We start from the raw sequence: 16051 nt of genomic DNA on the forward strand, positions 1-16051 counted from the left end.
AAAATAAATCAAAACTCATTCAACACATGTAAAGTCTTCAGAAAGCTCTAACCCAGACGTAAAACACAAAATACAATTTTGGGTTTGGAGCTCAAATGCATAGAAAAGTTCACTCGTTCAGAATAAATAGAACCTTTAAGAATGTGAAACTGCACTGATATACTAAAGACTCGAATATATTTCAATACAAATGGGTTGTTCAGCGCATTGTGTTTGACCTGTTGTTTTTTATTCGATAACTGTTGTGAAACTCCTAAAGTTTAAGATTTGTAATTGACATTGGCGGTTCATTCTGCTGTGGCGACCCCTGATTAATAAAGGGACTAAGCTGAAAAGAAATGAATGAATAAATGAATGGCATCAGTGGTTCCATTAATAATGTTTAAAGAGACAGTTCACCCAAAAATGAATATGAACTCATTGTTTACGCTTCCTCAAGTAGTTATAAACCTTTATAAGTTTCTTCTGTTGAACACAAAACAAGATATTCTGAGGAAAGCTGAAAACTATTGACTTCCATAGTATGAAAAATAAACACTGTGGAAGTGAATGTTTACAGATTTTCCAGCGAAACAATAAAAAATCCTCTGTAGAAGAAACAAACTCAAACCGGTTTGGAAGTGAAGGCGAGTGAAATATTAAATTTTATTTTGCACTGTAAAACCCAACAGTCAACTTTACCAAATTAAATGAGTGTAGTTAACTCAAAATTGACTAATTGACTTAATTCTCAGTGTTGAAGGTAATGACTTCATTAAATACTTCATTACTTCAACTTAAATGGAGTAAGTTCACAGTACTCATATAGATTCGTTTTTTAACCTAAATGGTTTGTTGCAATCAGTTTTCTCAATCGGGTTGAGTTGCCTTAACTTAGAGTTTTACAGTACACAGTTGGTTTGAGTTCTCTTCATTTATTGAGTTTTATTGTGCTCAAATTGCTTCTCAGATGGATTAAGTTCACATACTCATTAGGATCAGTTTTTGAACTTAAATGGTTTGTTGCAATCGGTTTCCTCAAATGGTTTGAGCTGCCTTAATTTTTAGGGTTTTAGTGTTTGAAATATCCTTAATTTACCACCATTTTCTTTTTTATAGTGGAAAACGATCACACTCTTCACTTAAAATTCTCAATGGAACCCAAAGTAGTTATTTTATAGTAAAAATCATTTTTAGGAACCCTCGTTTTTTATTTTTAAAAGCGCAGACTGGCCATTGAATGTCTAAAGCAATTAAAGACTAAAAAACATGTATCAATCTATTCGTTAAGGTGTTTTCATTACCTCTGTCATACTAGGTTATGATGGAAATGTTCCGACTGCTAACAAAAGAGCAAAGAGAGAAATGAAACAAAACAAACAAAACGTGTACAAAAAACAAAATCTTCATTGCTCTGAGATGATCCAAAAATGAAGAGGTCCATGTGTATTGCATACAGTAGTCTTAACAGTGGAGTGTTTGAGCCGCTGACGTCCGCTGTTTTAGCTGTGCATGATCAGAGGTCAGTGGCTCAGTTCCTCCACTTCAGTTCAGTTCAGTAGATGATGTGGTTGTAGTTTTTTTTTTTTTTTTGCGGCAGAGATCCATCATCATGAGTGATGTTAATGTGAGATCAGTCTTCTGAAATGACGTCAATGTCCTCAGGGCTGCCCTGCTGCGTTGCCACCCTCCAGCGGCTCACGTGCTGACTGCCTTTCCTCTTCTGCTGCGGGTCTGGAGACTCTTCCTCCAGCTTCTGCCGCTTGTGTTTGGTCCTTCTGTTCTGGAACCAGACCTTCACCTTTGTAGTAAACGAAAAAGCAGACAGAGAGTGTATCAGATTGTTTTGTTACAGTCAAAACAGTGGCTTTTTTGATGAACTGAGTTTTTGTTCACATTTATTAAATGTGTGATTTGTCTGTTTTTTGCTTTTAAAAATGAAAGCAACAGCTTTTCTGAAGAAACTTTCAGAGCCAAGTACTATGGCATATTTAAAAACGTGACATATGGTTGTTTATGTAACCGCTCGATCTGATAATGGTGTTCAGTTTTTACAGTCTCTACAGCATATTTCTCTGATGTGAACTTGTTATGGACAATACAGTATGTCAGCCATAATAAAAAATACAAAATCACATGTTTAATGAGCCAAAAAGTTCAGTCCCCGGTAAACTAGTGATAATAATAATCAATCTTTTCACCATGGAAGTTTGAACTTTAAACATTTATCTTAACACTGTTTAATAAAAAAAAATCTTCTTTTAAATATCTGTATATGGATGAAACACATTTGTTCCAAAATAAAAGCATCTGTAAATAGCGTAATAATAATAATAATTCAAAATTTCGAAGTCACTAGTGAAAATATGTGAATTGTCATCATTATCTCTTTAACTGCCTGCTCTACCAAATGGTTTTGAACAGTTTACACACACACAGTATTGTTGGTTTACAACAAAAATTCAAATCCTGTTGCACTACTGCACTTGATTTTGGTTTTATTGTAAAAAACAAACAAACAAGAACACATGTTAAATGAGAATCTGAAATATTTTATAGCATACTTCAAAAAATAAAGATGATTTAGGATTCAGAAATGTTTTAATTTGATTATGTTTTTAAATAAATTGGTCTTACACTTCATATTTTCAGATTTTTCTGAGTAGATGTATTCATTCTGTTACTTTTACCATAAACTGACATGTCAACTATTTGGTAGAGGCTGATGTTTTAGTAATGATGGGATGTGTTGAAAAAAATGAGTGTGTTAACTAGCAACATCAGGAGTTAAGATATCCAATCCAATTTTTTTCCAGGGTGGGCGGTTAAAGGGTTAAAGAAAAAAATCATTACAAAATCAGTTTGTCGGTATGAATATTGAAATAAAAAATTTATTTTAAAAATTTCGTAAAATCTGGTTAGATATGAATAAAATACTATGTTTAAAAACACAAAAAGCAACATTTATATAACAATTATATGATCAATTAGTCCTGACAGCATAGGCGTTAGGTCATTGTAACTTATTACACTAAGTTAATCATGTTCTAACTTAATTTTATAAGTTACGCGAGCTGTTTTAAGTTAGATTAAAATAATACAAGTTCTAAATATATATGGAAATGCTTACTACCTGCATACTGGATGATAGTTCATTTTTGCATTCCTCACTGCTGTGCGACATCTCATTAGACATCACGACCATGCTTTTAATTTGGTGTATAAACAAATGTTTTGGTTGGTACAAGATTATTATTATTTTATTTTATATATATATTATGTGTAAAAATATAACATGGTGGCCAACAATTGTCACAATCATTTAGATCCTTGTTTACTTTCTCTCTCTCTCTCTACGTCAAAATGTACAATAATATTCTAAAATGTGTGATATTCAAAAATATTTTGGAAAATTTCAATAAATAAAGTTGGGGAAAAAACAATATAAGTTCAATGGGTTTATAAGGTTAATTTGATTCAGCTTAAATTTTTTAGGCAACCAGGATTTTTTTACAGTGTGTTAGAATAAATGTTTCAAAGCAGGTATTCAAAATCCAGAATAGACCCCTAATGAACACACCTTTCATTTTTAATAATAAACAGAAACAAACATACACAAAGTATCCTTAATTCTCAGATCACACCTGAAAAATTAAGTTAAAACCTCTTATTTTTTGTCAGAGTTGTTTTATACGCTTTCTCTATATCACAAAAGCAATATTCAATTCTACAATTCCATACAAAACAATGTATATTGCGAATATAACCACTAAATGCAACAAGAGCCCTTCTTTATGTCACAATAACTATTACTCACGCCTGCCGGTCCTACACAAGCACGTATGCGAAGCCGATTGTGAAAATAACCAATAAACGCATGTTGTATACAAGCTCTGGAATTTATACGACCTTTCCCAAGGCAATGAATGATGAATAACTTACATCCTGTGAGGAAACTGGATGAGTAAGTGTGTGTCTGTGTTCGTGTATATGTGTGTGTGTGTACATACGTATGTGTATGTACATGTTTAAATATATGCGAGGGCTCAATTGTCCTCGATTATTTAGTAAAATATCAAGACAAGCCAGTAGTGACATTATAACCTTTTTTATTGAGCGAATTTAATCAGTAAAAATATGTTTTTATAAGTATCTAATGATTGGCACGTGCTGCTACAAGCAGAATGGGCTTAAACCACAGAAAATCACATTGAAAATGCGATGTAAAAATATCTGTTAATTAACTATTTTACATATTAAAATTTTTGGTTTATTTATATATTTGAATTGCATTATGGGAACTTGATTCTCTGTCAACTTTTGATGTTGAAAATTCAACTCTGCGGTTTAACAAAGAGACTTTTTAATGTGACATTTTAACTGTCTGAAACATTATATGGTTTAAATAATATCTATGAAATATATAGATAAAAGTACTGGCAGTTTATTACCAAGCTTTAAAAGTCATTTACAACACCAATCCAGAAAATAAATCACTTAACAGTATTAAAAACGTCAATAAATGTAACTTTTCATAAAAAAAGTGGCCATCAAAAGTTGTTGGGAGAAAGATCAGAATCCCATAATGCAACTCAAAAGCATAAACAAACAAACAAACAAACATAAATGGCACAATATGGAAAACTGATCATTTATGGATATTTTTAACAGTGTGGAGGTCTATGCGATGTCCTCTAAGATAGAAAAACAGTATAGTTTGAGGGCGCGTGTGTGTGTGGAGGAATGTATTGGACGTGTCTGTCTCTTACCTGCGTCTCTGTCAGACACAAGCCGTTGGCCAACTGTTTTCGCTCAGCTCCCACCACGTAATGGTTCTTCTCAAAGGCTCGTTCCAGCCGGAGCAGCTGTGACGGGGAGAAGGCTGTGCGGATGCGCTTGGGCTTGCGGGAGAAAGGGCCGTGGAGCAGCAGGTTTTCAGGGCTACTGTCGTCACCTGCAGAGAAACAAACAGAACACCTTTCTTTATTAGAAACTACACTGTAAAAATGCTGGGGATTTGTGTTGGGATATCCTGAAGGAATTAAGTTAGCTTATTACAAATTTAAATTGACTGAACATAAAACAATTAAGCTGTCCCAACAAAATCTCAATAATGGTGTCGTTTTAGCTCATTTTAAATAAGTATTTAGTGATTTTGGGGCTCTAAGCAATTCCAGCCATGGGGCCAAAGTCTGGAAAAAAATGCACCCTTTCTACTTTTATTTAATTTTTAATGATATTGCTGTTTTTATATATTACTTATATCTTCTTTTTTTAACATTTTAAATTAATGCAATATCTATATTTTAAATGTTTTGTTTTCTTCAAATTAATTTACAACTAAAAATAATAAATATATGTTTTTTTTTTTTTATTTTACTGCTGGACTGCTCCATGATGAAGATTTTATTTTATAATAATATTATTATTACATAACATTACATTATAACAATAATATTATATTTGATTGTGTATTGACTAATATTTAACTTCGTTAAAATGTTGTTTGTTTAACTCTTACCATATAAAATATGGTAAAAAAAAAACAATGTTATATATAGTTAAAGGTATAATTTATACTTCTAGATATTTATTGGGGGCCCTCAGATATCCTGGGACCCTAAGCAGGCCGCTTACCTTGCTTATTATTAAACCCACCCCTGGCTTGAACAAACGACAACAAAAAATTGAGTGTAAACAATTTTATAAAGAGATGTAAAAAATCAAATAAATAACCTTCAGAAATATATAATAATACATGAACATAAAAAGATTTTAGCATTCATTTTTTTTAATATATTTTACTTTGACCTTTTTTGTAAATGTAACATTTTAAATTGTGTGTATGCTGATGTTGACATCATAACAACATCACTGCATTACTTCTGAAATGTCTATATGTTTATGTGATTATAATTAAAAAAAATTCAATTACAAAACGTTCGAAAATGCTGTCACATGTATATAAGTTTGCAGTCAGGTTTTTTTCATGTTTTTAATTAAAGAAAATTATTCTGTTCATCAAGGCAGCATTTATTTAATGTAAAACAAATTGTTAAATTGGTAAATATTTATTTATTAAACCTTTATTTATTACTTATTGTATGTAGTTTAAAATTAAATTATTACTCCAGTCATTATTGCTTTTATTACTATTACCATTAATAATAATAATAGTAATCATAATAATTGTTATTAATATTCGAGTGATTTCTAAAGGATCATGTGACCTAAGACTGAAGTAATGAAGTTAAAAATTGATCTGTAAAATCACAGAAATAAATTATTTAATTAAATTAACTAAATAAAAACTAATTTTAAATATTTATATATATATATATATATATATATATAGATATATATATATATATATATATATATATATATATATATATTTTTTTTTTTTTTTTTTTTTTTTATAAGCCTCTATACTAATAAATTCTGTGATAAATGGCAACTGTTTGTAAGTTGATTCTTAATGTGAATGTGTTTGTGTAAAAAACAAGTCATTCCATCAAAATAAATATAAAAAGCTATGTTATGAAAATAAAAAAACACATTAAATGTAAGTAAAGGGTGTAATGTTTCAAAAATAAATTTTACAAAGCAAAAATAGTGTAGAAATAAAGTTTGATAATCATTTAGCATAACATGTATTTATGTAACAATGAAACAACATATTTAGTTTGATCAGAAAAAAACAAAGGAATGATAAAACTACATGTCATCATATTTAAATTGATTGTTTGACAAATAGTGTCAAAGTAAAAAGATTTTAAATAACAAATTAATTTGTATGTTGGGACTGTGATCCTCACTTAAGACGTTATTAAATAACTATTGTTTCGAATAGGCATGAAAACATTTTTAGTATATGAATTTGTAAACTGAATGACACTTTACTAGTTGTCTTTAGTAATTTATCATAAAATATGTGATAGTGTTTAAAAAATGTTTATTACACCCACATTGTTTTGATGTTTTTTGTAATTCACTCAGTATCACTCAAAAAAAAAAAAACTCATTTAAAACAGAATAATACTGGCACTCTAATGACAAGCATGTCTTCATTTAGCAGATGTATTATCCAAAGGCTCCTTATGCTTTTACCCAAATAGGTGTTTTCCATAGGCACATCAGTGCAGACATTAAGCGCAGGATTGCATGTCTTAATTGAGCCACATGAGTTGATTTGAATAATTCCAGACACGGCCGATGGAAAGTGTGTTCACACCGCATCATTCGTGCCAACTCAACGTCTCAACACACTGGCAGTGCATTCAAAGCCGAGTCTTCGGCCGGCCCTCGTAATGTGGCATTACCCTGATTTTCATACAAATGCAGGCCTTTGAATCATTGCTGCTAAAATATAAATAGACGACCATGCTTGAAAAGATGCAAAAACATTTGTGATGAATATGTTAATCTTCAGTTAAGCAAATCTAAATCCCTTACATTTGGTCTGATTATACTCAACATGAGGCAATAGTAAAATTTTCGCTTCAGAGTAAACGTGATCGGCGCTCGACCCCAGACGACATCTGGAGGGCAGAGTCCATACGCCGTTTATTGCAAACACGCCGAGAGCGCAAAACATTTTTCATAAACAAATGGATGCGTCATTTATGTGACCACTTCAGTGTTTGGAGAGCCATGCCTGAAAGAATCTTCAGAAAGATGACGACCGCAATCACGGATAAACAAAATATTCGGTTACTGGGAGGACTGTGAAGTGACAAACCATGATCTTTTGTCAATGGAAAAGCATAACCAGAGTGTTTCAACGTTCGCATCAGGTGTGCAACCGCAAATGCACATCGGTAACATGCAAACGTCTCAAATAGATGTTTGCTGCTTCAATAACGACTTTTTCCGAGCATGAAATTTGGCTGGATTTGCGAATGCGGTTGGTCCTTTTGCCCACACGTAGGCCGTGAAGACTGTCAGTTGCTAAATGAATTAAACATTAATCCATCAAACACAAGTCATGCAGAAACACTACTAAACCCTCCAACCACAAATGTAGATAACCTAATTGAACCTAAATCCAAACGGTTTACACAGAAGCTATTCAATTTTTTAACACCGATCATCAAAGAAAGCACAATTGGGAGCACAAAAGATGCCTAATGGCATCACCAGAAGATGAAAAGAGGATTAACATGAGGCTGTTCGGACTTTAAGGCTCTTTAAAAACTCTGAAACCAAGCCTTTATCAGCAGACAATAGCTTTGAAGCGACTCCTTTCAGAGGAGCGTTCAGCCATCGCACACTGCCTGCTTAATAACACAGCACCAGCGCATTTCTAGACATCCTAAAATAGTTGCAACATTCTAGGTATTTGTTTCCTCAAAACGCAACGACTAGTCACAAGCCTTCATTAACAGAAGCTCCTAATAACCTGCGCACTCTACTTGGGTTTTGCTAAAAGCTGCATATTTTCTGTCACACACTGTCATTGACAACTGCTTTCAGCTGGCGTGTTGAAAACGCTTTGAACACCACGGGCAAAAACAATGGAGACATCTCTGTGCAAAAATGTAAATAATGAGTTGCACGCGGTTTGGAGGCGTTGAAAAGGCCTCCTTAAACCTTCCTCAAGGTGCACTGAGCGCCAACCAACCGAAGCCGGCCTAACTTCTCCAAACTCTGCAGGCAAAGTGAACTGGCGGGTCTGGCATCATCAGCATGTGTGGCATCACCTCGCCGTCTCTCGAGAAAAGTGCTGGATCAGACTAGCAGGCCAGAACACTGACACTGAGACTCCAGCCTCCTGAAGAGCTGGGAGACCCTCCGGGGGTTTGGACTCAAACACACACTGGCCTCTCCACGGCAAGAAAGGCCCCAACATGAGGAAAAGGGAACCAGATGGCACCCAGATCAGCTTTACTACCGTTCCCTTGGCACAAACAAGCTTGGTCTTGTCAGTGCTGTTCTCATTATAGGCAGGGAGAAGGTGGCCTGCACTGGAAAAGAAGGAGACTGTACTCTTTGGACTCTCGGGTTACACTGCGTCCCTGACGCACTTCAATTTTGTTGAAATATTACACAAATTTTAAAATTAAATGACTCAATTACTCAATAATTGACTGAATACACATTATTCTTTTACTAAAATTACTGCTATATTGTATGATATAACTGCAATTTCTGATAATACAGTGTTATTTGATAGATAGATAGATAGATAGATAGATAGATAGATAGATAGATAGATAGATAGATAGATAGATAGATAGATAGATAGATAGATAGATAGATAGATAGATAGATAGATAGATAGATAGATAGATAGATAGATAAGAGAATCAGTAAATTTTTATATATATATATATATATATATATATATATATATATATATATATATATATATATATATATATATATATATATATATATATATATATATATTTATTTATATAAAGTCAATTTATGACTTAAAATTGTTGAACAAATGTAAATAAAACTGAGAAATATTTTTTTCACAATTATCCCTCTTGTACATTGTCGTAATACAACACGTACATCGTCGTAGTGTTTTTGGAAGAAGCCTTTCATTTATGATAAAAAAACAACAACAACAAAAAAAACTTGCTGGTTGAATAAAAGTAACTTTAGGTCAGAGTTTGCAGCGGTATAAATAATTTTGGGCTTGACTACTTTACATGTATAAACTGCTTTTAAAAATAACTATTATAGGTGTATACAGTACATGAAAATCATTTTTAAGACAAGCATAATTTACAAGAAATACTATTTATTTTTTTCTACTTCACACATTTTCTAGCAATTCCTGATTTTCACACAAAAAGTTTTTGGCAATATGACTATTTTTCCCATTTGATTTACATCATAAAAATGTGTTGTTGTTTTTGAGTTCAATCAAATTTGCATAACAAAGTTGAAACCTGATAAAAGCATAAAAATGCATCATAAAAACACACATTGCTCATCATATATAAGTACACCCCTCAAATATCTCTCATTTAAATTAATATTTTCTATAGGAAGCTTTACAGTATTATATTTGTGCATATGCATTAGATTAGTCAGCACTAAAGCCAAATTTGGAGCTTATCTAACACAATAACTTAAGATAATGTTTCAAAAACTAGCACACCCAAATTTATATGTTAGAGAAAAATACTAAATAAAAAAATAAAAAGAGCAAAATTCAAAGAAACAAAAAAAATCTAAAATTTAGTTAAAATTGTAGGTTGTAATTTTTTCCCCAATATTTTGCACAGATTTAAATGTATTGTCTTTCAGTTTGTAAATATGTTTGGTGACTAAAATATTATTTTAATAAATATATCTGTTTAATAAATCTGTTTTGTTTAAATGCACAAAAATATATGACCGATATTCACAGAAAAATGGATACAAATATTCCTTTCCGAAATGGGATGTACTTAGTTATCCTGAGCACTGTAGGTTGTCATGAGTTTTTGATCATATAATTTCCACAGTCTACAATTTAACTGAGCATCTGAATGGTATATAAGTGCAGTGTTATTTTAATTATTTAGTTTCATCATTTTTTGGAACGACTCAGTAAAATCAGACACTCAACAGTGTACAGACGATGCCGCTGTTTATGTCTGGAGCTTCACAGATTTTTTTGCAACCTGATATCACACAAATCTCTGAAAAATGCATCAGTGCCACTGTCACAGTCTGCGAAATGTACCCATAACACAAAACCCAGCTCACGCACCACAGCAGGCCAGCTTGAGATCCTGTTTATCTTGTCCCGCATGATAGATTCGAGGACATGGACATTCAGGAAGTGTTAAAGAGTTAAAACCCATGGACACATTAGCGCCGACACTCTCCTCTTTCCCTCCCAATCCCCACGGCTGCATTTAGCCTTGTCTAAACAGTAGTTTTCTTGGTTATTGGACACCATCAGTGAGAGGACCGGCTCTGGGTGTAAACAAAGAGGCTCTATCTGAACCCCGGATCTGAGTAATAGTGACAACAACCTCTGACTTCCACCAATTACCTGAGCAATGCCCTGGAGGACTCGAGACCCTAACAGCAAATTTGACTGGGCTTCCCATCACACCCCTCTAGTCAGGCAATGAGTCAGACGGACAGAGCTACTGAGGGCTGCTTTAACAAATTGCCTGGTAAATTGGACCTCTCAGTATCAATTACGCTTTTTAAAGGACTCAATATGCAAACAGTGCAAGTAAAGCCATTAAATGATGATCTCAAATAAAAATATAGCAATATTACAATAAAATTTTAATTTTAAACAAGTTTTAAAACTTTCTATTTTTAATCTCACAAAGATCATTCAAATGTACATGTTTTATATCAAATTTATTGAAAATTATTAATTACTTTCTTCATCAATTTTATAAAGCATCCAAATAACTGCTAAAAAAGTTAACATGTCTTTTATAGTTAGCATACATTCACGTATTGCTTTTTGTTATGGTCATTGTAAGAGCTGTAAATCTTTATGGCAGTACAGTAATATAAACAAATGTGTTTCCTCTTTGTAGGAATCATAAACATAGAATAAATATGTTGTGTGTATCTCGACTATATGGAAAGATTTTCTTCCTCCGCAATAATGCAATTCAATCTTATACCGCATTTACCTTTTTAATTACAACGTCGTATAAATGCAGTGGATCTTAAAAAAAACTAATATTCCCAAAATAACATTTAGAAAATCATCATTATTATTATTATTATTATTTAATTTGTAAAATGGCAATTTATCTTTTAATTTTACTAAAATAATCCGAAAACGTTTTATTTAAACACAAAAGCTAATATATAAAGAGTTTATATAAAAACAAAAGGTATTTAGCATCTAGCATATTCTATTCAAATGATCTTAACTAGTCAAACATTGTCAACCTAAATGTGTTACATAAAACGGCGATTATCCTTCAGCCTAATATTTTATTTATGTTTGCCAGGCTATTATTTAGGCTATATTAAAGGAATAGGCCAACGAATGTTTGAAACAAACCGAAAAGAATGATTTGTATAAAACACTTTTCTTATCTTTTATAGCCTAATATAAATGTGTGATCGAAATAAGCGTTATGGCTTAATTTTGTTGACTGCGTACAATTGTTTTGAATTGTTTTATTATTGGTTATTGCGTAAACCAAATTGCGTACACAATCCAATTTAAAGTCAAAAGTTGAAATCTATTTGGACGTCATGATCTTGAGCTAGTTGTTATTTTTATTTTATATTATTTGATTAAAAGCCTGCCTCATGGACAGTTGTGATGTGTATGCAGTGCGACGCGTCATATTTAAAACAATGCTTAAATAAACACTGAAGTGAATGTAAACACATGATAATACTAACTCATTCTTTAAAAATATTCTGTTTTGTTGTAGTTAACACAAATATGTGCTTATGAATTCTATCAACAAGAAAACAGAGTTGTTTTTAACTTCATGGCCTCCACTGGTTTCAACATCCCTGTCACCGACTGAACACAGGTCTTCGCCCGGCTCCTTACCTTGAAACCGGTGTCCCAGATATCTGTTCCTCAGCACCCACGGGTAGAAGTTCAAGGTGTCCCTCTGGTGAGGACTGAAGAAGGGTTGTGTGGGGATCTGGAGGTGGCGCAGAGACAGGCCGGAGTTGGTGGAGTGAGTGGCCGGGTCTGTGAACATCATCTCTGGGCTGCTGCTGTACAGTGTCCTGCCTGAATTCTGGAAGCAGCTGCCAAAGGGGGAAGGATGGATGGACTCAGTAAACCTCAGAGCAGTGGGTCTGATGGGCTCGTCTGCAGCAGCGTTTGACGAATTGGAGTCTTTACCCACAAGAGATTCAATCGTGAAGCACTTCTTATTGTGCTGGAACATTGTGCTGAGTTATTAAAAATATTCAGTTAAATAGAAAAGAAGTCAGGTCACTCTGAACCCGATGATGGAGTGAAGCCAGGATTCTTAAAAAAGTCAAGAAGATAACATTTATATAGTCCCTCTACAATCCATAACTTCAGAAGTCTCCTCTGGCTCCGTTAACTTCGTTGGTTGCAATACACTTCCAATAGCTGCAAATGGACGAGAGAGTTCTGTCAGCAGTTATGTTGAAACTCATTCAGATCTCATTGATGTCCTTGTGTGAGCAGAACTCGTGCACCGTCGGAAACTGTCTCGTATGTGAAGCAGGCATGGGCTCCTCGGATGCAGGTCGCTGCGAGCTCTTCATATGATCGATGATCCGTCAGTTTGTGCGCCAGGGCTTGTCAAGCGCCAACTTCAATACCTGCTCGCGGAGCTCCGGCTGCGAGGTGTGGTGCGCATGCGCAGATCCAAGCGCGACGCACTCGCAGTCAATTACTGCCATTTTGTGTTGTGTAAAGAAATTCTGTGTTTGCTACAAAGAGTTCAACAACATATGAACGGAGGCGTCAAAACAAAAAATGTATGAAGGCTAGACATAAATTTAAAATGAGCCAGACAAACCCTCAAAACTGAGTCTTGATGTCTTAATGAGCTTATTGAGCTAAGAGAAAAACTAAATAACTTGGCCTGCCATTTGATTTAGGCAACATGTTTTTTTAAATGCATTGCGTTATTTATTTAGATATTAAGCTATTTGTTTATATAGTTATTTATTTGTAGTCGAAATCACAAATAGAGTTTTATTAATATCCTAATAATTGTGTAGGCTAGTATAAACGGTCTCACAATTATTAGGCTAACGGTTTACTTTTTCTTTTTACACTGAAATGTTCGGCCTATATATATATATATATATATATATATATATATATATATATATATATATATATATATATATATATATATATATATATATATATATATATAAACACAAATTAAACAATATAAATTTTCTTTACATTTGCTCAATTATGTTGTGTCCCCTTATATAAGAATTAAAACGCTAACATCACAACAACGAATAAAAACCTTAAATCACGAAATTCCTTGTCAGCTAATGATCAAATTACTTAGCCTATTAGGTTACTGTTATATAATTAGGCTATAATAATTATAATTATAATTATTAATATCATAATAATAGCCTAAATTAGTTTTGATTTGTATTGTAATAATAATAATTCGTTAAATTAGCTTTAATGAATCTTTTAAGGAAGAATAGTCTAATAAACAGAAAAAAAGTGTAGGCTAAATGTTAAATGGGTTCACAACAAACAAATGAACTGGTTTAATTAGTTTAAAAGTGCTTTCTTCGGCTGGTCGATCATCATTTTTAACCAATTAAAAACAATTGTAACCGAAACATTTTGTAAGCAATTAGATTGGTTCATTCATTTTTAACAGTTTAACTTGGGGTTTTATTCGTTGTAAAAGCAAAGTAGGCTATTTTGTAAGAAACACAATGAAACCTTGGTTCACCCAAAAGTGAACATTTCCTTTCCATTTGCGCACATTCAAATAAACTTTTATGATTTTTGTTGAACACAAAACAAGAAATTCTGGAAAAACTGCCCCTAACATCCATGGAGGGAAAAAAGGCACAGGTTGTTTTATTACATTAAAAACATCTCTCTTTGTGTTAAACAGAAGAAAAACAAGTTTTGAACAAATGGAGGATTATAATGGCAGAATATAAACAAATGTTAGGGCGAACTATCCCTTTGACGCACACATATCACTCGTTTTTATGAGCAGAAATATCAAGGCAACTGTGAGCTTAAGTATTTTCTGACGGTGTCTTAATGAAGCAGACACAGATCAAGGGGAGCGCGCATTGATCTGGCGGCTTGACATGTCTCGAGTGCCTCTCCTTGTCTCATTTGTCAGTTACAAACGCAATAAGTTGTTGAGAGAGGATGGAGGCTAATGGGGTGGATCAGAGTCTCGGAAACCCTGGACAGATGTCACCCTTTTGAGAAGGAACAATCGCGACTCAGGAGTCCCACAAAAGCCCCCCTGCTCAGGCCTTTCACAATCCACCCAGCGGAAGCCCATGTGAACCACGCAGGGCACAGACCCCATTGAGCCCCAAAGCAGCCCGTCTCCAGCCCTCTTGTGCCTCCCTTCTCGGTCCCTCTGCATATAATTAATAGCTTTCTCTGGCCAATTTTGTCCCCTTTGCCTCAAATACAAATGGCCATTAACATCTATTAATTTTGCCTCTGGCAATTGATTGCAGATTGTTCACAGCTGAAAGGCTATAACAGTTGGAGTTTTTGTGTGCATTCTGGGTGCGAAGGCGAGTTAAAATGTGATTATTGTTCCCCTGCCTGGAATTAACTGGTGTTAAACCCTCTTTGAACACGGAGAAGCCAAGACTGGTTATTTTACTAGTCATTAGCTGACTCAGAGACTTAATGAAATGGATGACCATATTGACTTAATGAACATGATGAAGAAAAAAACAGTTCATTAATTATTCACATAATTATTAAACACATATTCGCTATTAAGGAAAAAAGGGGACGAGGATGACAAACATGAATTAGTAGTAATTGTAAATCTTTACAGATTATGAATTTATCTCAAATTAATTGTTTATAAATATCCACATTAAAACATTTTCTTATGTAAATTCAATTCAATTAGGCTTACGTTTGATAACGCGCAACGTATTGTTATATATATATATATATATATATATATATATATATATATATATATATATATATATATATATATATATATATATATAGACTATATATATAAAGGGTGAACAATTTTAGGTCAATGTGAGCAAACAAATATGCTCACTAAGCACAATAGGCTGTGGCACTGAGGAAAATTAGTGATCAGTTATTTCAGTCAGTTGTTTTCGCTAATAGAGCGTATCACAGGTCTTTTATAAGTTATTGTGGCAGATGTGATGTCCGTCAGTCTTCAGAAACAAGTTACTGAACAAGCAGTCTGGTGGTCCACCTCAATCTTTACTAACATCGCCCTCTAGTGTCAAATGTGTAAACAGATCACATCCATTAACATTTCAAAATCCCACACATATGTATAGCTTAAGTCAGACGATGATCAAAGCCAATGTTTAACAAATAGGAGCCTAATTTGGATTAGTTGTTTTTTTTCACACTGTGGTAAACAACTACACCAGTCTAAATTAGGGGTGC

The 16051-nt window shown here is 33.4% G+C and overlaps 1 protein-coding gene across 1 annotated transcript; it reads right to left on the reverse strand.

Moving 5' to 3' along the window:
• Positions 1 to 1556: 1556 nt before the first annotated feature.
• Positions 1557 to 13200, reverse strand: emx3 (empty spiracles homeobox 3). Its single transcript, NM_131279.2, is given in 3 exon segments — positions 1557 to 1780; positions 4749 to 4933; positions 12479 to 13200. Coding segments are annotated over 3 exon segments (702 nt in total). The 5' UTR covers positions 12828 to 13200; the 3' UTR covers positions 1557 to 1612.
• Between the last annotated feature and the right edge of the window lie 2851 nt (positions 13201 to 16051).

The sequence above is a fragment of the Danio rerio genome, chromosome 14 (genome assembly GCF_049306965.1).
Source record: "Danio rerio strain Tuebingen ecotype United States chromosome 14, GRCz12tu, whole genome shotgun sequence".
NCBI lineage: Eukaryota > Metazoa > Chordata > Actinopteri > Cypriniformes > Danionidae > Danio > Danio rerio.